Here is a 22,843-nt window from a genome sequence, read left to right as displayed (position 1 = left end):
AGTTGAAAATCGCCGAAAAATACGTCAAACTGCTCCCAGTATGTTCCGCTGTCCAGGAGAGCTGTCCCGCTGAAGAGGGGCACTCGGAATGCGGATAAAAGCCTCCAACGGACCGCAAACGCCCTGGAGCTCGAGCGCGACACGCCATGCTGAAGCGGCGCGCAAGCCACGCCCCCCCATGTCTCTTTATCTTGAATCACAATCTTGTCCAAACAAACTGCTTTATTCAGGAAAATCTTGACAGATGTTGGATTACAATCCATTTCTTCACCCCCCCCTTTAACCTCCCTCCTCCCAATCTTGAGCACACCCCTCAGTTACATGTGACATTCAAGTAGTCCCTTTCCTCTTTTTCTTGATTACTGCTTTCATGTCCAAGTGCTTGCTGCCCATTTATAGCTTGACACTCGCAGGTGCGACAAGCACAGTGGAATGGAGTGCTACTCAGATGGATTTCCAGTGAGTAAGGTTGGTTCACAAATTTCCATCCTTCACATTTCGCTGTCTACGTGATTCTTTTGGGGAGGGTGTTGCTGTGCCAAAGGCACTCAGGCTGCAGTTCACAGATACTACTCCATTAAGCCAGAATGTGCTTAGGTTTAGACTGTTCCCATCCACATGGGACTTAGCCTGTCAGTTTTTGCTAGCCAACTCCCTTTTAGGGCAAGGTCAACATCGATTTGATATGATTGCTCTTCTTCACAATACCCCAAATGAGCACAAGAGGCTGTATGGTTTCTACGGCAATTCTCAATGCTGAAGATTGATTTACGATTCTGCATTCATCACTCTTTTGCAGTCTTCAACAATTACAATGATAAAGATGTTATCAAAATTTCAAATGCAAAGGTATGAGATATGTATTTGTTTTCATATGTGCAAGATGAATATACTTCCTTCATGCTTCTCAAAATAAAGTTATGTGGTCAAACTATCTGAAATTGAAAAATCCAACCACTTGCATGGTTAACTGGTTTTAGGTTAGAAGACTGGTCAGAAGTATTTTTGAGATGTGAGCTTCATTGTGTTGGTGTGTTTGAAGGCGCAGGTATTCGGGATGTGATTAGGTCTAAATAATTAAGGTGCTTCATTATGATTTTTTATATGATCGAAACCTGCTTCCAGTTCAAAGTATGTACTTTTCAAAAATGGAAAGTGGAATGTGCCTCTGATTTTCAACAAAAAAAGAATGTTTCTTAACTTAATGGAACATTCGTTATACTTTTACTTCTTCCTAGCTTTCTGTTATAGTATATTCATATGTCTACATAAATGAAGTGTGGTGCTAATAGGATTGTCAACTTGCATTTCTTCAACTAATAATCCATTCTTATTTTTGTTTACAGTTGGAAATTAAAAGCTTTGATAAAAGTAAGTTGAAACACGTTGAACATTCAGAAAAGATGGAATGTGATCGCTTAAAAAATGGGGGTGAATCTGCAAGTGAAGATGATGGTGGTTTTGGTGGTGAAGAAGATGTTGAAACCATTCAAAACACAAAACCAATGCATCGAAGGCACACGGTTGAAGTGGGGTGTATATCAGAGGCCCTGGGAAATACCAGTGACAGTAGCGATATATTAGATTGTACAGATCACAGTAGCCCTTTGTCCGAACAGAGCTGTGGAGATTATGAACACATAGACAAAGAGTTACAGGTGTGCAGTCAAAATCCTAAGAATCTAAGACAGTTTGATTTTCCCCTTCAAGAGGAGGGTATTACAAAAAGTAAATCTGCCTCAGAAAGACTACCTCTTGAAAAGGACCACGAAGTATTGTGTGACGAAGCACACAGGCGATGCTCACTGGACTTGAAATTCTCTGTTCTAGAAACACCACCACAGTCCATAAGCCAAGGACCTCAACAAGAAAAAACTGCCCAATCCTGAGACTGCATGCAAAAAAATGAAATTCATCTATCAAGGCACTAGTTTAGAATTGTTCCAGTAAAAGAAAAAAATCGGTGTAGATTTTGCCTACGTACTCCAGTTGTATCACTAATGCAAGTGTAAAATTCTCCTTATTAAGTGTATTTAAAAAAATGTACGAAAAGTTTGTTGTTTCCTTGTCTTCGGTACCAGAAAGTAAATATACAGCAATACTCATAAAATGTTGATGAAAATGAATTAACATTATGTGAAAGATGCATGTATTAAAACAAGAAAGGTCAAATCCTCTCTTGTAAAATAATTTGTACTAAATAAAAAAAACTCAACAACTTGGAACAAATCACTTTTCCAACTCTCACACTTCGTGCTTATATGCAATGCTGCTAACTAAAATCAAATGTGTTAGTTTAATTTTGACATGCTCAAGCACAATAACAATTATTTAATGTATTGGCACGGGTAATCTCAACAGCACAAGCAAAGGGTGTTAGGTGTTTTCCTTTTTTGTGGTAAAGGCAAATCAAACCTGAATTTGTTAGCTGATATACATGTAAATGGTTGTCATGTAATATATTGCAAAATATTTGTGTAAAAAAAAGGCAGTTTTATCAGATTTTGTACGACAATGCTGATAAAATAATTTTGCTTGTGGCAAGCCAGTAAAATTTAACTCCAAGCATAACATATATGCACAGTCTTGCAAATGCTTGTATTCCGGCAGAAGAAGTGTCACATTTATATTTTTGTACTAAGTAACTTATAATTTCATGTAATTTTCTAATGTGCCTTTGATATGTGCCAAATGATGCAATCAAACACTTATAAAATAAAGGTTATTAAAAGTCACAATGTTTTGGAAATGCAATAACTAAAGGAATCATTTCTTCAAAGTGAAACCTAATCAACAAATTATTGCTAATAATTGAAATCTGTTTTTTTACCCCCCCATGTGGCAAAACTAGTTAATGTATCTGTGTTCCAGACCATTATGTTTAGCCACCGTATTTGAGATTGCAGAAGCGTCTCTAGAAATTAATTGTAGTAGAGGGCCTATATGGGCCACATAGAAACAGGTGGGACAGCTATAAATGGTTATCTTCAATAGAAAGGGCATTTTTTAAATTTGCTAATAACTTTGCTGCTAGCTTGAATCTGCACGAAAGTTGGAACCCAGTTAGTGCATTTGGCGGTTTCAGTATTCCAAATGTCGTATGGATCTGACCACAAGGAAAAATTCAACCAGCATTGGCATAGTCAATAGGTCTCGTCTTTGGGACCTTATAAGTGTTTAGTTATCCAGCACAATATCCTTGGTGCAACAACATCAACTGTTGCATGGCTAAACACTTATAAGGTCCCAAAAGCAAGACCTTTTGGCTAAGCCAATGCTTGTTGCTTTATTGCTAGCAAGAGGGAGAGCAGGGTGGTAGGTAAACAGATGAAAGAGTAGTAGGCAACAATAAGGGCAGAGGGTGTGAGGAAAAAAAGTGTTATAATGCAGTCAGTGAAGATAGCAGTATAGCGTTTTTAGGTCTCGCCTGATCCATGTGCTGATCTGGCCGAGACATTTAGTAGGTGAGTTTTCAAAGTGCTACACGCTTGCATGCACACGCGCAGCCGCCATCTGTCCCCTCCGTCACGGGTCATTAAGTTGGTTGTTTTTATTTCCCATGCTTTCCCCTCTGTCTCCGTCCGATCACTTTCGTTTGAATCCAAATGTAAATTACCATGGTGTGCAAACTTTTTCGAGTTGCATCAAAATAGTCTTATTATTATTAGTCTTATGAATAAACTTATTGGTCTAAAACTTTGTAGTCTCTTCCGTGCACGACCACGTATTTACTCTGCTCGTCAATACCTACCAACTATACAAATTGGTATTTGGCCTAATTTAATTGCTCCCAACACGCAACTTGCATGGATTACAGTACGCACACACACACACACAACACACACACACACAACACACACACACACAACACACAACACACACACACAACACACACACACACACACACAACACACACACCCACACAACACACACACCCACACAAAACCACACTCAACCACACACAACCACACACACACCCACACACACAACCACACAATCAACTACACACACAAACAACCACACACACAACGACGCACTCAACCACACACAACCACACACACACAACCACGCACTCAACCACACACAACCACACACAACCACACACACAACCACACACACAACCACACACACAACCACACACACACACACACTACCACACACAAACACACACAACTACACACACAACCACAACCCCACACACAACCTCACGCACAACCACACACACACACCACACACACACCACACACACACCACACACACACAACCACACACAACCACACACACACAACCATCCACAACCACACACACAACCAACCTCACACAATCGCCCACACAGCCACACACAACCACACACACAACCACGCACACAACCACACACACACAACTACACACACAAACACATACACAACCACTCACAGACAACCACACACACAACCATACCCAAACCCACAAACACACACACACACACACAACCACACACCACACGCACACACTAACTCAACCACACACACACAGCCACACACACAACCACATACACACACAACCACACAACCACACAGACCCACACACAACCACACACACAACCACACACACACCCACAACCACACACACAACCACACACAATCACAACCACCCACATACAACCACCGACACACAACCACACACACACACACACCCACACACACACAACCACGCACACACAACCACCCAGAAACACACAACCACCCAGAAACACACAACCACACACACCCACAACCACACACACAACCACACACAACCACCCACAAACACACACAACCACACACACAACCGCAACAAAAAGTTTTATGAAAAATTGACTCTTAAAAATTCTGATTCCACTAGAATCCGAGTCCTCCACAACACCCTGTTTTTTTGGCTGTCAGATGTGAAAAGGAGACCTTTATTGCCCCCATTTTTATTATTCTTTATCCTCTATTCAATCATGGAGTGCTTTTTTAATTTGTCTCTAGTTCATTGCGAATCTTACCGTTATTAATTCAAATTGTGTTAGCTTTGGCTTATTTGCAATGCAAACTTTATCTCAATAAGTTGCTGTAACAAGATGCAAGTCCACTACGGAAGCTCATTCATTTGCTAAATATTTTCCATATAAGGTTGCAAGACCATAAAGTGGAGTATTCAGGATTTTGAATAGTCTCTTGTTTTAAGATGTTACACTCTCCTGCGCACCCCACTCCTGTACTAAGGTTACGAGTGACCTGGCACCCGCCTTTCAGAGGTTCTTGCATCCACCCGAGTCTGGCCTGGCACTGGTGCGTCCCAGCCTGGCACACACCGGGTGATGATCTCCGCACCTCCTTCTAGACACCAGCTCACTACTGTTTGCAGTCTGTCACTCACCCCATAACTCCCTGGCACTCACTCTTCACCCCTCAAGCCTGGCAGTCACTCCTCACACCTGGCACTCACCCTTCTCCCTCTCTGGCACTCAGTATTGACTGCGTGACACTCAACTGTCACCTCCCTGACACCCATGTCCCTCCTGGCATTCACTACTCGCCCCCTTGGCACTCACCCTTCACCTCCATGGCACGAACCTTTCATCCCCCTGGCCTGGCAGCTACCCTTCACCCCTTGCACTCACCCTTCCCCTCCCTGGCACTCACCCTTGACCCACCTGACTCTTACGTCTCACCTCCATGGCACTCAACCTTCATCTCCCTGGCACTCACCCTTCATCCCCCTGACCTAGCACTCAACCTTCACCTCCGTGGCACTAGCCCTTCACCCCCCTGGCCTGGCAGGTACCCCTCACCCCTGGCACTCATACTTCCCTCTTCTCTGCATTCACCCTTCCCCCTCCCTGGCACTTATCCTTGACCCTCCTGACTTAAGTCTCATCTCCCTGGCACTCACTCCTCACCTCTCTGGCTCTCACTCTTCACCCCCATGGCCTGACAGTCACCCTTGTCCCTCTTGGCATTCACTCACCTCCCTGCCACTCACCCTTGACCCTCCTGGCACTAGCCTGGTTTCCCTCAAGAACAAAAAATAACAATCATTGGCATAGCCAATAGGTCTCGCCTTTGGGACCTTATAAGTGTTTAGCCATGCAACAGTTGATGTTGTTGCACCAAGGATATTGTGCTGCATAACTAAATACTTAGAAGGTCCCAAAAGCGAGACCTATTGGCTATGCCAATGCTTGTTTTTTGTTGTTATGGCAGGTGGGGGTCAACATGGACAACAGGAGGAAGGGATTAGTAAGGGCAACACAGAAAACAGAAGGAGGAAGTAGGAAGGGAGGGTGGGGGCAAGCCAACACGGGTAGGAACAGAGGGGAGTGAGTGAGTTCAAGGGCAAGTCAGTACAGACAACCAACGAGGGCGAGTTTGGAAGCTTTTTACAAAACAAAGTGCATTAAACGATAAAATGATAGTGGGGGCATGGCCAAGAGTGTGGACGCGGTGTAAACCGCTCTGCATTAGGTACTAGAAAATCCTGATAAATATGTTTCAAAGCCTGCCATACATGGCGACAATCTCTGTACGACACCACCGTTCGTTGTAGCGACCCTGGCAATTCAGGGCTGCTGGCACCGGAGCTGAGTGGGCAAGGCTGTCGGAGTGATGGCCTTGTGAAGCGGAGGTTGACTGGGCGTGGCCCGGCCTCGCGTAGCCAGTAGCCGGGGAATGGAACCGTGCTCGTTGACGGTGAGAGACCGTTTGTTACTGAATGTTCGGCTCCGGCCTCTCTACTTCTGGGGTTCATGCATGTTATCAGTATTGCTAGGGAAGTAAATAGTACATTATGTCACTAATTTGCATTTCTATGCTTCTTGGAGTTCCCTTTTCCACACTGTTCTTTGTCTGTAGGAGAACTTTTGGGTACTTTTATAAATGATCAGTTTGCATCCCTTCAATTCCATTGTGTTGAATACCTTGGGGTGGACTGTAAAGTCTTGATTCCTGTGCAATGACTCGAGGGAGACATTGAAATTGTGAGAGCATGGTTTCGCATTTTGCTTTTCTGTCACTGTTCTGATGTTAAGTAGTGTCAAGGTACTTGTGTGTGCTTTGTAGAATGGTCAGTCATTTTATATTTTTTTTTAATGCGGACCGGCGTTGTTGAATGAGCCATGAATAAACCTTAACAGTCTTGCTTGCACCTTCTTGTAGAGCAAGTAAAAAAGTGTTCTTCTTAAGGGCGAGAAAATCATGACTTCATCCTCCTTATGTAATAATGAAATAAAGTGGAAGACACTTATCAGAGGTTAAATGCAATGCAATGTGAAGTATTAGAAAAAGATTGTTAGGTGGTCCGACCTCCATATTTTTAAAAACAAATAGTATGGTAACAGGTGTAGTGAAAATGCTGCCAAGTGAGAGAACTCCCTCGCTGAAACGATCCTGCTGCGTGCGTTTTTCCAAGATGCTCTGAGTTATATACAGCGAATACTATTTCTTAACAACATTCACACATCAGCATTGGTGCACTTTGGCTGCTATTAGGGCATTTATCGTGGTTTGTAATGAGGGTTTTCCTTCTTTTTAATTTTTTGTAATGTTATTGTCTATTGAATGTGTGGATTTCCAGTGAATTACTTGAGATCTATAAAAGATATTTCACTGACGTCGCGTGTCACATTGTGTGAAATGTGAATGGCCATTATGCCCACAGTGGTAGAATCTCTCCGTGCCCACCTGGCTTGCATTGGCAAGCTTTCGACTGACCAGCAGCTTTGATTAAGTACACCGCACACTGCAAGATCAGCCCAGGAAGTACACATTCCATCCCACTTTAAATTCCATGTCAGTTGAGCTGGGGGAAAAAAAATGTGCGCACGAATGCCTGGCTCGCATTTTAAAGCCGTCATAAAATATACAAACTAAATAAATGTTAAGACCTTCACAATCTTAAGATTTGCATCCTTCTGCCTGATTGCGCACGGGGAAGGAGCACATACCTGGGAACCGGCTCCCAATTGGCAGTCTTTTGTGAGCTAAAATTTGCCTAAAATTGCGCACTGAGCATAAGCTTTGTTTTCTAATTGATTTATGGTTTGAGCCACTTATACCTTGTCCCCTACTGTCCTGCACAAAGTGCCAGCGACTACATTACAGTGAGAGATGATAAATTACAAAGTACAAACTCGCGCACGCTGTAAGAACACTGATTCTGACAAACGGAGTTTAAAGTAGAAGAAACGTTTGTACATTTCGCCGTGACAGTGATGGCGAGCGATGCGGCCGCTTGGCCGCACCGAGAAAGTGATCGCGAGTGATGCGCTTGAGCGATGCCCTTAATGAGGAAAAGATAAGAATGCCAGATGGCAGCTGCGCGCATTACCGCAGGCTTGAGTCCAGCAAAAGCCTTTGGTAGCACTTGGAAAACCCACTTACTAAATGCCTCGCATACAGCGCATGCGCTGGCTCAGGCGAGACCTAAAAATGATATTCTATTTTAGATCCAATAAACCTTTTCGTTCTCCCTTGCAGCAAAATCTATTGAACGGAATCACTTCAAACTTATATTGATACTAGAACTATACACAGAATAGACCCTTTTTGTGAACGGCAGTATTGTGATATTTGTGTTACCTAAGGGTATCATGTGGTCTTTGAAAACTAGGGTCATGATTTAGATCCCTTCCTAGTGGCGGTTACAAGTACTCTGTCGAGCTGACGGAGTCCCATCTGCCTATTTAGATGTGTGGTAGCTAAATCGTCATCCGCCTCGCTAGACTGTTTATCATTGTGTAAGTTGCGCACCTCCGTCGACGCAGCAAACTGGTTAACAGTACTCTGTCGCTGTCAAGTCGGCGGGTTTGCGCTGAGCCAATTTAGATTTCCCCGTTGTGCTGGCGTTGTTCTAGGCGCGGTTTCCTGACTTAGTGAGTCTCAGGTGGAGTGGAGACTGGTAAATACCACTTATATAATGTGTCACTACACTTATAGGTTGTGTGTGATTTAAAAATATAAGTAGGTAATGTGTCATGCTCAGGCTTTTTTCACATATAGCATAGCACACATACAACATACACACACTATTGAATGTACACCCATAAGCACCACAAACCATCACACATAAAAATAAATTTTCAATACAGGTGTGTTCATTTAACAATGATAAGTTGTAAAACGAACACTAATGCATTACACATAAGAATAAAATTGCATGTAAGGGCAATGTTAAAAAATACACAAGGCTAAAGGAAATGTTAACACATGATTCATAGTAAGACGTGTTAAAAAAAAAAAAAACTTACTTTTGATCCTGGCAACAATTTAGTTGATTAGCATTGTGGTCAAGTTGTATCAGCAAAGGACGGACCTGGACAATGGTGTTCAAGACCGAAACGCAAGTGGGAAACAGAAAAAAAGGTTATGTTTTTACCGCATTACCTTCTAATCCACCAACTCAAGTATGGAGATATCCCCACCACAGTTGTCCTGACAAAAAGGCACATCGTGATTAGGGAAGCAGTAATTCTGGCTGTACTTCCTCCGAAAGCCGCATTAGCCTATGGCGCCGTCGATGCCGAAGGGAAATCCTGGCGGAGTTGGCATCACTCAGACGGTCTTTCGTCCATGGACCTGCCAACATCTAAATCGAGCGGGTAGTCCGCCAAGTAGGCGGGCGGTGAATCCGTCGAAAAAATTATGGCAGGACCAGATCCGCCGAGATCTTAATCAGGCCCTTAGTTTTATAGATACTTTCACTGTTAATTTGCAGTTCAGGCTACATTGATTGTTAATTTTCAGATTATCACAAAACAAAATAGATGGACACAGGGAGACAGAGGGGCTGGTGTTGGACCTAGATTTATGTGCAGACAGAGGGAATGGGAGGTGACATATAACAATTAGCACTACCACCAACATTGTATTGGGTTTGGAATATTACATCTTGTTTCCATTAGGGGGCTGGGAGCGAACACATTCAAATGTGTCCCTCGATGCTCTAACAAGTTGTCTTTCTCTTAGCCCTTCTAAAATGCGCAGGACACCAAGGAACTGCATTGTGAGGCTGTTGGCATCTGGAGCCGACAGGGAGCTTCTGGATGGCTGATCTTTGCTGACAGTCTCAGAACTTGATGAGGCCTTTTCAGGATGACACTGTAGTGCTCAAGATGGCGTCAGCTGTCTTCCCCTCCTGGACAGTTTGAGAGGCCTGGCCCAATGTAACCGCTGTGCCATGGAGGGGCCGTTTCGAAGCCCCAAATGAAGGAGTCAAGAAGGCGTTGATCCAGATGGTGGGGGTGCACTCTAGTTCAGTTGTGGGAGTTACGACCTGCCTGGGGGGGCTGTGGTATGGAGATTGTCTAAAAAATGAGGTAAGGTGATTAAGGGCATTTGGGCTCCAAGGCTCAACAGAGTACACTAAAAGGAGCGCACAAATGACTGCACAAGGGAATCTTCAAAAGTGGGGGGGGAGTGATCGCTCTTGACACAATTTGAAACAGCACACCTGGCTAATCTGGAAAGCCTACAATATGATGCCTCCAAAAAGAAGGGGAAAAGCAAGAGATTGACCAGAAAGACTGCTTTAACCTTAAATCATCGGCTAGGCCTGAGTCTGGTACGGCCGTTGAGGATGAGGGTGGAGAAGAAGCTGGAGGGAAACCAACCAGGGGACATCTGTTTTTGGCAGCAGGTTTATTAAAAGTGTAAAGGTATGACAGAAAGTAAATACATGGTAAAGAGTCAGTCAGTCATTTTTCATAAAAGCATGAAGCTCAGAATAAAATGCATATCTTGAAATAGCTGAACAGAGTACAACTCAACTCCGAAAACAGGTCAGAAATCAGACTGACCGTGTCGCCTTCAAAAGATTTGGGGAGAGTAAACCCACCCCCCTCAGGAAAGGCTCATTTCATTTTTTTGTTTTGTTTGATATGTTTACTGATGATTTTCAAAGGAAAAAAAAGAAAATGCAAAGATACAAGACATATGGATGTGGTAATGTCTCGGGGGTGTCACAGTGCCCAGCTACAGTGGTTAACCACAATGGAGTATTACAAATTACTTAGATCACTGATACAGTGGTGGCACAATAGCTTACTACATAGATCAATTGACATATGTAGCGTATGTTCATATTTCCCCTATGCTTAAGCAGTCCCAAACTTTTCAATGAGGCAGAACGAAAGAAATCGCATTGTGGTTAGGCGTGTGTTGTCTAGTTTATTTATTTATGTATTTATAAAGGATCACTAGTGTAGATGAAAAGTTCCATATTGCATAATAGATTGATCCGTCATGTAAAATCAGAAAAAGAAATGCTGTTTACAGGCAAGTGTAAGAGATCTCTGAACTTTTAAACAATAAAACCAACCAACCAAGGCATACTAATACTCCCAACGAGTCACCCGAGATGAACAGTAAGTGCATATCGTAGGCTGTAAGACCAGCATGTGTCCCTCACTACACCACTCTATTTATACGGTTCTATATGGAGCATGGCACACAATAAGCTTATTGGTCCTCCGTTTTCAACTAGGCACCGGTTCCTCAAACGGAGATACGCGTATCTGAGTCAGGGTGTACAGCTATTTGAAGAGCTTTGAGGATCGAGTTCCAGCTGTCTGATATAGGGAATTGAGTGGTACCAGGCTATTAAAGACGGTGAATCACTAGACTTCCAACGTCTCATTATGAGCCGTTTGGCCACTGCAAGGCCCAGATTTAGGAATCGATTTGTGGCTCTCAGTTTTTTATCTCGTGTAAATGTCCCCAGAATGCATGTTCCCCATGTGTTCTAAAGCGGTCTATTTGTGCAGTCGGATAAATGTTGTATTACCCCCTACCAGTATTGTAGTAGTTTAGGACATGACCATAACATGTGTATAATGTCAGCATTGTGATGAGAGCACCTGGGACAACACATATCATGTCTATGAAAGTAACAGTTGATTTTTTCCGTGGTCAGATATGCTCTGTGTATAATGTTGTGTTGTATTAGTCTAAACCTGATGTTGCGAGGAATATGTGTGGGGGCTCGCCAAAATTGTATTCCATTCTGTGATTGTGCATGGACGACCTAGATCTGTCTCCCATTTTGCGCATAACTGAGTCAGATCTATTGCTGTGTGTAGACGTAATGCATCTGCAAACCAACAAGTGAGACTTCGGCCTTCTCCCATAACATGTATATACTGGAACATTAGATGCGTCTGTAATTCTTGCGTTCTGCCCCCCATTTACTTCGCAGCAAACTGATCCATGAGACGTGCATGAGAAAGTGTCTTGGAGATGTTCCTTCCTCCTGTGTCAGAACGCTGTACTGCAGGAGTGTACCGTCTTGGTAGAGGTCGCCCAGCGTATGTATACCCGCTGAGTGCCAAGTCGCAAGGTCTAACAGGGAGGTTGTCCCATTGCCTCCAGGCATCCCTAGCAGGGGAATCGCTGGGGCATATGTTTTAATATTTCTGGTGAGAAACAGGTATGTATGGAAGCGATTGGCCACTTGTAACAGCACGGGGAAGGGGCAGACTTCCTGCCACAGGGGCGAAACAAAGAAAGTATAGTTTTTAATGTGTGTGGAGCATCGTTCCCGGCTGTAGCCTATAAATTTAGTCCTACTGGGCCACCCACTGTAGTTGTGATGCTAAGTAGTAATGCTCTAGATTGGGTACAGCAAGTTCCCCCTCATCCAATGGCAGATATGACTAACCGTGGGCGTAGAGGGGAACGTAGAGAAGGCAAATCTCCTCACACTCTGCCGGCAGAGTGGAGGTATCCGCCCAGGGTTAGATATAACGTCACAAGTGCTACTCTGCATTGCGATGTGTTCCATATTAATTCAAGTAGCATGCGCTCAATGGGTCTGAAGAAGGAGGGTGGTAGGTATAGTGGTAATTTGGTGAAATAATAAAGAAGTCTAGGGAGCGTCAACATCTTAATGAGCGACACCGTCACCTCCATGGAAAGAGCAAGAGTCTTCCTGAATGGTATTATTTATCAGTCTTTGATATACAAGCGAAATGGCTTTTTGGTGTTCATTTCAGATAGATCTCCAGTGTAAAGCATTTATGGACATGCGTATCACTTAACACGTTCCTAAATCTTAGGTATCAATATCCCTGTGTACTCTTGAGGCTGAATTCAGTTTACAGCTGTATGAACAACTTTATACTATTTTGGTCCCAGACGTTCCCCAATGTTGACACCCCACTCGGGCCCCACTTGGAGAATCCGTCCAACTAGGTCACTTCCTTTAGGACTTACCCCCTGATGGCAGCTTGTGATTTATCAACACTATTTTCCACCCAAGATCTGCACTCAGCATGTGCTGTAATTTCATATCTGCTGTTGGGTGTTCTGGTTCATCTTTCTAATTGGTTGCATACAGGATTGTCAAATAGCCCAGATAAACCCTTAGAGATTTCTCTTCCAACAAAAAGACCAAGTCTTTGATGACCAATATTTGGAATGTCGAGTAATATTTATGGATGTCTTGTAATGCTATTCTGTCTTCATACACCTTTGCCATAACATCCATCCGTGTTGTATGTATATAATATTTATTAAGCGCAACAAACACCCCACGGGTACCCTGGCGCTGCAATCCGTAATTTAGAGGGCCAATTTTAATCAGAGAACCAGAGGGAGTGGACAGTAATCAGAAGACAGAGTCAGATTCTAGGAAACAACCATGTCTTAATCCTTTTTCTGAACAACAGCAGGGAGTTACACTGTCTGATATCAGGTGGCAGCTCATTCCACAGCTTTGTCGCAGCAATGCTGAAAGCACATCCACCCAGTCTGACCCTATTAAATCTAGGAACTTTCGCTAGACCGGCTGAGGAGGAGCGGAGATGTGGAGTGTTGATATTAAAGATTACATTCCTAAGAGATATTACTTTGCTCAGAATTGTTGAGGAGTTGTAGGCTTGGTCAGCTAAGTCTCCCTAAACTCTCTACCAGAAAAGTTGTCTTTAGAGTTCTACCACCATACCCATCTAAAGATGGACTTGTCAATAGGCTTGATCAATAAAAGCTTCGAGCTTTTCTGTTGATCAAAGCTTTACAGAACTGATTACCAGTTACTTGTGGATTTCTATGGAGCAAAGAACAGAAAAGTAGTGCTGGAAAGGATTGTATCCACCAGCTGTGCTCTGATTCCAGATAACTAGAAGATGGCTCTCAAAGGACCATCAGAAGGCATAAGGGTTCATTCCAACAGATAGGACAGCTATGTTTTTACGTCTGAATGTCATGTGCCTCTCTGACATCTGTCATACTGGAAGCTGGTCATCCATACATACTTTTACCAAGCATTACTGCCTAAACGGGTAGAGTAGGAATGGAACTCCATTTGGACAAGCTGTTGTGCCAAACTTCGTGGTTTGAATGTGCATTTTATCGTGGATGATCATTGTTAATGTTGTTATCATGTTTATGGTTTGTAGTCCCCCCCCCCCTCCACATATTACTTGAGGGTGTTGTGGGCTGTTTCCAGACACATGATATGGTTAGTCTGGCGTCCAGAAACATTTGAGCTATTAGTTTAGCTTTTGCTGTGATAAGATGGTTTACTAGTTCTACCCTTGTATCCCCAAACAGTAGCAATGATGTATTAAGCTGTATTGTGACTGCTGTTATGGTCTTAATTTGGAGGAGTACTTCCTTCCAATATCTTTTCATGTCAGCACAAAATCGCCACGTGTGGGCCCTGACCCGTTTCTCTATAGAAAAATGCCAGCAGATTGTAGAAGTCACAAACCTTGAGTGCTGGGGTGAATTACCCTGTCTTTAGTATCTTATAACTGTTCTTGTATTGACTACAGATTGAGGTTGAGGGGGCCCTGGCCAAGAAACGGAACTATGTCTCTTCTGGTATGTCCAGGTCTAGCTATTTCTCCCATTTAGTCATGTAAGCATGGTTAGTGGCCTTTTGGAGAGTAGACAGGGCCCTAAATTGCTGGGTAATTCCTATTTAGTTTTGCCTTTTCTCAGTAGCATTTCTGTATCTGTTAACGCTCTAGTTCCTGCCGTCTTATGCTTTTGTCTCGCCCATTGGGAAATTGATCATATCTGTATGCATTATGTACTCTTAAGTTCCGATCTTTGCAACTGGAAGGGGGCTTCTAAATGTGCCTGTATCAAATAGGTTTCCTAATATAGCCTCTTGATGGAGAACCATTTTTTTTTGTTCAAATCTGTTTTTATTTCATTTTACTTTGCATAACATATCCTTGAAAGGCAACATGTCACATCAAGAGCCATTTGTACATTACTCCGTCGATTCATGTTATAAGCATATCATTCAGTTTGAGTGTTAAACAGGATATACATGTCAATACCCTCACAAATACAGGATCGAGGCTAACCCTCCCAAGCAGTCTATGTCGCGGAGAATGAAAGTTACAGTACAGTAATTGCATGGTCTCACCAGTGCGTGTTAGAGTCCTCTCTGATCTTCCAACAGATACAATTGAACAGTTGTTGTGGTCAGAACGATCAAAACTAAACAAACCTTGGCAGCATTAACCGATGTCTATACAATCGTCTCTTCCCATGCCCCCACCTCCGTTTCCCCACCTCATGACATCAGCCTGACAGAAGCCTCCCCTCTATTAGCTGTGGCTATGCCCACCCTGGGCGTTAAGTGGGATATATGCAGGTGCCTGATGTTACTACTAACTATTGGCGGGTTGTCTAGCCCCCACTGCGTGGTCGCATCAACTTTCCACAGACTGTCCACCCAGGCTTTCCCTCCCTGCCTGTCGCAGGGCTCGGAGCAATCCCCCCCCCCCCCACCCCCCTGCCCCCACTGGGTAGCTATGGGCTCGTTTCTTAGTCCCATTGTTTCTTCCCGCACTATAGCAATTTCTTCTGCTTTGGCCCAAGCTAAAAGCGAGTACCTCCATGCATATATATGTGGTGGATCATGTGCTTTCCACCACTTAGTGATAAGGCGCTTGGCAACCACCAATCCCAGGTCAAGGAACCTAGATGTGACTTTTGTGGCTGGGGTTCTACGGAACTGATGTAAGAGGTAAGCATGCCATTCAAAGAGGATGTCGCGCCCTGTGCATGTATGCAACTGCTCACTGACTGCCCTCCAGTAGATATGCAGCCCAGGACAGTCCCAGAGCATATGTATCAATCCCGCATCTGGCTCCGAGCAACGCGGACACACTGCATCTACACGGTAGAAGTATAAGTTAATCAGCTCGGGTGTAAGATATGCTCAGTGGACTATAAACAACTGGATTTGTCTAAATCACACATTTCTGGGTATGCGGACTGGGCTCTTTAGCGTGTTTTCCCATTCCCCATCTTCCAATTGTCGCCCCAGATCTGTCTCCCATTTGTGGCGGAGTGGGTCTAGGCTGATCGCTGCATGTGTTCGGAGAGACGCCGCGAACCAGCGGATTAAATGCCGGCCCGCCCCATAACGTGGAGGTTCCGTAGTCATGTCCCCCCATTTAGCAGTTAGTGTCGCAATCAACGATTTATGTCTTAGGAATTGCCCTGACGGTAGCCCCGTGTCCTCAGCTAGGGAATCAAATGGTATAATTGTGCCATCCTGATACAGATCTCCCAATGTCTGCACGTCAGCTGCATGCCAGTCCCGGAGCTCTATACGTGTTAGTACTCTGGGTCCAGTACGGGATCCCTCTAGTGGTATTGCTGGCGCATAGGGAGTGAGCGCTCTGGTGAGGTAGAGGCTGCGGACATAGTACTTATACGCAACCGCCAGAAGGAGTGGCTTCGGCCTAGCGCCTTTGGTGGCCGGGTGGAAAAGCCTGGTTATTTGCTCCAGAGAGCAGGGAGGTAGCGTGGTTGCTGTGTCATCATGGCCCCTATCTGCAAGCCAACGAGAGATCCACTGCAATTGTGCGGCCAAGTAGTAGTGCTCAAAGCAGGGCCCACCCCTGGTGGGTCGGCAAGTACAATTTCGCCAATGTCATTCTATGCCTGGCGTTCCCCCAAAGGAAATCCCTGTGCAACCTAGCAAGTGTGGCGAAGAAGGTCGCCGGAATATATAGAGGGAGATTAGCAAAGTAGTACAGGAGAAGAGGTAGGATCACCATCTTGGATAGCGCCACTCTGCCAGTGACTGTCAGTGGGAGCGTATTCCAGAAGTGCATCTGCGCCTTGATTGCCGCCAAGTCCCTTCCTAGATTACTGTCAAATAGGTCTGTCGGTTGAAGATATATCTGGATGCCCAGGTAGCGGATAGTGTCCTCCCTCCATTGTACTCTATTATCATGTAGTGTGTACCCCGGATCTCTGCTTCCCTCCCCAAAGGCATAGATGCAGGACTTGCCAGCATTTACGCTGAGCCCTGAGATGGCAGCGAAGTCACGTAGTGTATCCGCCAGCTGTGTTGATATATTCTCTATGTTCCTTACGTATATCAAGAGATCGTCTGCATACAGCGACACCTGATGCACCGTGTCACCCAGGGGTATTCCATCTCCCAGTGTCGCATGCAGCACTGCTGCTAAGGGCTCTATTGCCAGAGCAAACAGGAGGGGTGGTAGCGGGCACCCCTGTATGGTGCCCCTGCATATTGGAATAGTGTCAGATGTATGGCCCCAACCACACCCTGACTGTGGGATTCTTGTACAAGAGGCCAACCATCTGTAGGAATCCGGGGCCTAACTCATATCTCGATAGTACTGCCGCCAGATAGCTCCACTCGAGGCAATCAAAGGCCTTTTCTAGGTCTAATGCAAGGCATCCCGCTCTGGGACACATTCTCACACTATCTGACGCCACTCTAAAACACCTTCGACGATTTAGCGATGTGCTGCGTTTAGGTACTAATCCATTTTGGTCACTGTGAACCAATTTGGGGACCACAAGTGCTAGCTGTTTCACCAACACCTTGGCAAATATTTAATAGTCCGCATTGAGTAGTGCCAGAGGTCAATAAGATCCCAGGTCTGTGGGGTCCCTATCTGGTTTCAAAAGGGACACCAGGTAGGCCTCCCGCATCGAGTGGGGCAGCGTGTCCTTCTCCAGAGCTTCGGCGAAGAGCGGCGTGCAACTGTTGCACCAAAGATTCCTGATAAGCTTTATAATATTTGGTTGGTAGGCCGTCCGGACCTGGCGTTTTCTCCGGACGCTATAGATTGGATCACCTCCCCAAGTTCATCTAAGGTAAGAGGACCATTGAGTATCTCCTGGTGTGTCGCCGTGCTGTGGATAGCTGGATAGACTCTAGGAATCTTTCCAGCTCTGGGCCTTGGCAACGTCTCCTTGATCGGTGTAATTGTGCGTAATGTTCTACCATCACACTATGGACTTTGCGTTATGTGTATACCAGATTCCCTTCCGGTGTACGTTTGGCTCCAATTGGGATGCGTTTATCTTCCTGTTTCAGCAACCAAGCTAGCAGACGGCCCGCCCTGTCTGCTGTAGCATGTGTGCGAGCAGTGTGAGCGGTGTAGTTATGGCAACGTAACTGCTCCATAAGTTCCGCATGCTGAACCCGGAGGGTTTCCAGGCGATCCAAGTGTCTGCCCCCTCCCTCGCTCTCACGTTCATATTGGAATAGCTGTGATTCCAATCGGGTAAGTGACAGAGATAGTTGCCTACGTATGTTCCATGTGGCCCCTAGACAGTGACCTCTAATCCCTATTTTATGGGCATCCCATTCCACCAGAGCGTTGCTTGCTGAACCTTCGTTAAGTTAAAAGTATGTGATGACAGCCGTTCCGAGGGATGCACAGAATTCTGGATCTTCCAGCACGGCAGGCTGAAGGAGCCATGTGTGGATGGGGGGGACGATCAGCCTCCCAACTGAGCTGAATTCGCAGGGGGTTGTGGTCGGAGTGTGTCCGCCCCAGATATTCCGATGTCTCAACTAGGTGGAGTAGAGAATGCGAGCCCACCACCCAGTCCAAGCGTATATGTAAGTCGTGCAGCACAGAGTAGTAGGAATAGATGCGTTTGTTGGGGTGGAGGGTGCGCCACATGTCTAACAGTGCCCAGTGTGATAGCCAGTCCTTGAGCACCTGCGCAGTTGACACAGCTGGTGTCTTTCGGAGGGGGGGAAGGACCTATCTATATGTACATCAAGTACCGAATTGAAGTCCCCACCCAGCAACCAGGGGAGCCCAGCGTAGGGGGTCTGCACCGAAGACAACTGCGTCAGGAATGACGGTTGATTGACATTTGGGGCATATATCGAGCCTAATGATATTGCCTAGCTGTTAAGGGTCCCCTTTACCAGAGTGTATCAGCCGTCGGGGTCCATCACTACACCTTCGCAGACGAATGGGGTGGCCGCCCTCACCCAGACCAGTGTGCACCGTATGTGTGCAGAGTACATCGTACCATACACCTGTCCTCTCCAGCGCCTGCGCAGCCTGTCTAGCTCCTGTTGTGTTGTATGCGTTTCTTGCAGTAAGGCAATTCCAACAGTGTCTCTGGAGGTAAGCAAATATGGAGTAACACCGCGTAGGTGTGTGCATGCCGTGTATATGTTTCATGTAACTTTATTAGCCTGTGTCATTACTAGTATATCTGATCTCTAGGGTCGTCAAGGGTGGGATGCTCCGCGGTGTACGGGGAATAAGGGCATGTGCTAGTGTTTCGGATTGCTGCAACAAAAACAATGACTTAACAAAGAATAACATAACAATTAGGGCAAACACTGCGGAGTGTTTGTCCAAACCAATGTAACAACGAGAAAGTACAGGCTAAGTCAGTACGTTGCCTGAGGGGTCACGCGCACAGATAGTGTGTTGCTGCGACTATCCCTCCCCCGTTTCCTCGTACCTCATGGGCCATCTAGATAGTTGCTCAGAGAAGTGTGCGAGTCCAGTCGGCGCAAGGTGTAGTGGCCTCCCATGCGGGCCCTCCCCCTGTAGTAATATACGGAGCTTGGCGGGGCATGTGCGCAACGGCCTCCGTATTGCCACCCAAAGGGCGAGTGCGGCCAGCAATCCTACAGGCCCGCCATTCTTTGTAACACAAGTGAAGAACACAGTAATGTGCAATTAATTATCTACTTGCCTGAGCGTCCCGGGACAGAGATCAGCTTGCCAGTTCATTATCCTATGATACCATCGGCACTTGGTGGCGTTACCACTTGTAGGTCGGGGTCATCGGATATTTTGGTTGATGGTGACGAGGAGCCACTGACCACCAGGGTTTCTCTCATGCGAATGTTGAAATGTTCCTTGGCGCGTGGGGAACCGATGGTGGCGACCGCTGCCAGGGCATCTTTCCTTTCCCTTCTCATGTTTTCCGGACTCAGGCTGTCTTCTCTGAATTCACATTATGCCTCGGCCCTCGTTGCCTGTTCCTCCTGCTCGTTGGGTTGTCACCCTCTGGATCCGAGGGCCTTGCTCCCGTCCGATGCCCTGTCTCTTCCAACCATTCCCATACCTCTGCAGGAGTGTCAAAGAAGCGGGTCCCTTGCTTCACAACCACCCTCAGCCGAGCAGGGAATAACAGTGAGTATGGTAGTTCCAGTGCTTTGAGTTGGCGCTTCACTGCTGCATAGTTACTCCTGCGACGTTGCACCAAGGCGGTGTAGTCTGGGAAGAACATTACTTGGCTACCACTCACTCTAAGACTGTTCATTTTGCGCATTTCCCGTAGCACCGCGTCTCTGTCCCTGTAGTTGAGTATCCTGAAGATAAACGGGTGCGGTCTGACCCCCGGCTGGGGTTTCTGTGCCGGCACACGGTGGGCTCTTTATTTTTATTTCGGTATTTATAAAGCGCGACACTCATCCCAAGGGATATCACGGCGCTATGAACCAAGAGAGACTACTGAGGCATTGCTGGGGGGTTGTGTTTTAGGGAAGGGTTAGGTTTTAGGGAAAAGGTGGGTTTTCCGTTTTTGTCGAAACTGAAGATAGTTTGTGGTGTGTCTAAGGTCGGAAGGTAGGTCATTCCATCTTCTGGCTGCCAGGTAGGAAAAGGCGCGGCCACCTGTTCTGACTTTGTAAATACGCTTAGGTTTGGCCAGAGCTGATTGACTTGAACGTAGATTTCTGTTGGGAACGTAGAAGTCGATCCTCCCTTGGAGAATTGTGGGGCCAGTTTTGTGAAGAGCTCTGTGCGTGTGGCTTAGTAGTTTAAAGGCAGCTCTCTGGCGCATCGGTAGCCAATGAAGTTTCTTTAGGCATTCCAATGTAGAGTCTCGCTTGCCTTTATTACAGACCAGTTTGGCCGCCTGGTTTTGCAAGACCTGAAGGCGGGAGAAGAGTTGTTCGTTCATCCCTTCAAATAATGCGTTGCCATAGTCCAGGCGGCTAACCAGTAGGGCTTGGGTGACTGAGCGTCTGCAATCCAGGGGTATCCAGGGGAATATCTTTGAGAGAAGTTTGAGTAAGGCAAAACCGTTGCCCCAGAGTGATCGGACGTGGTCCTTCATGGACAGGGCATCGTCCATGATGATCCCCAAGTTTCTCACGTGTTGTTTTGGAGCGGGGGCCAGTCCTAATGTGGGTGGCCACCATGTGGCGTCCCATATAAGTTTGGCTCCCCCGAACAAGAGAATCTCCGATTTGCCGGCGTTTAATTTTAGGCAGTGGTTGTGCATCCATTGGGCCATCTCGGAGAGACAGTCGTGAAGCTTTTTCTTTGTTGTCTCAGGCCCTTCATCCATTGCCACCATCAGCTGTGTATCATCAGCATAAGAGCATATGCCAATGCCCCACTTCCTTCCAATGTCGGCCAGTGATGAGATATAGACATTGAAAAGAGTGGGGCTAAATGAGGCCCCCTGGGGGACCCCACAGCCGATGGTGTTGGGTTTTGAGTGGAACTGACCCATATGCACTGCCTGGGTACGATTGCTCAGGAAGGATCGAATCCAGTTCAGTGCTGTTGATTGCACTCCTTTACTCAGGAGTGTGTTTAGCAGACAGTCGTGGGAAACCGTATCAAACGCCGCTGACAGGTCAAGCAGTATCAGTGTCACCGATCCCCCTTGATCAGTGGAGCATCTGATACTGTCCGACACTGCCAGCAATGTTGCCTCGGTGCTATTATTAGCTCTAAAGCCGGTTTGAGATGGATCCAGGAGAGAGTTATCTTCCAGATACCGGGTCAGTTGTATATTGACCGACTTCTCCAAGGCTTTGGAGAGATAGGGAAGCTGGGAGATAGGTCTGTAGTTCTCTGGATTAGAAATGTCGGATCCTGCTTTCTTCAAGAGGGGGGTCACGGAGGCGTGTTTCCAGGCCTCCGGGAAGGTAGCGGTGGTTAGCGACTTGTTGAAGAGTTGGTTGACAAGGGGGCAGAGCGTGGGTGCGATTTTGGAAAACACAAAGTGGGGGCAGGGGTCCGAGGGGGATCCGGATTTGACTGTGCTCAGTAACGCTAATACCTCCTCTTCAGAGAGTAGTTGAAAACTAGTTAGACAAGGTGTATTGCCTAAGTCTAATTGGTCGTTGCGTCTCTCTGATGTCATTATGTGCTCGCCAGGGTTATCCGGCTTGCTAGGGGTATTTAGGGGAGTGAAGGTGGAGTATATTCTATTGATTTTATCGGAAAAGAAAGTGCTGATGCGCTCACAGGCCTCGGTTGAGGGGGTGAGGGTTTGTGAGGTGCTGGATGGTTTGCTAAGCTCCTTCACTATTCTGAACAGTTCTTTTGCTGAGTTGCTGTTCTCATGAATGCGTTGAGTAAAATACGCCTTTTTTGCATCTTTAATGGCCGAGATGTATTGTTTCCGTTTGGTAATATAGTTTGCTCTCGCTTCACTATCTTTCATCTGTCTCCATAGATGTTAATTTTTTTGGCATTCCTTTTTGAGTTTCTTGAGGTGAGGGGTGTACCATTTCTCGTTTGTGTTTTTTTTCCTCGATTCCCGCATGGGGGCTAGTTTGTCTAGCGTTTGCCAGATTCCGGCATCTAATAGAGCGATGTCTTTACAGACGG

At 45.8% G+C, this 22,843-nt stretch overlaps 1 protein-coding gene across 3 annotated transcripts in view; it reads left to right on the top strand.

The window, feature by feature from the left end:
• The window catches only part of ANKRD27 (ankyrin repeat domain 27), a 582,242-nt gene extending 579,507 nt beyond the window's left edge, over positions 1–2,735 (top strand). For all 3 annotated transcript variants that reach the window (XM_078670366.1, XM_078670365.1, XM_078670368.1), the window contains one exon: positions 1,347–2,735. In XM_078670366.1, the coding sequence (XP_078526492.1) occupies positions 1,347–1,889 (543 nt within the window). In that variant the 3' untranslated portion in view covers positions 1,890–2,735. The remainder of the gene's footprint in view (positions 1–1,346) is intronic.
• Positions 2,736–22,843: the final 20,108 nt, after the last annotated feature.

This window comes from Lissotriton helveticus, chromosome 12, assembly GCF_964261635.1.
Source record: "Lissotriton helveticus chromosome 12, aLisHel1.1, whole genome shotgun sequence".
NCBI lineage: Eukaryota > Metazoa > Chordata > Amphibia > Caudata > Salamandridae > Lissotriton > Lissotriton helveticus.
The sequence above is the reverse complement of the archived record's forward strand: the minus strand, read 5'-3'. Positions and strand labels throughout refer to the sequence as shown.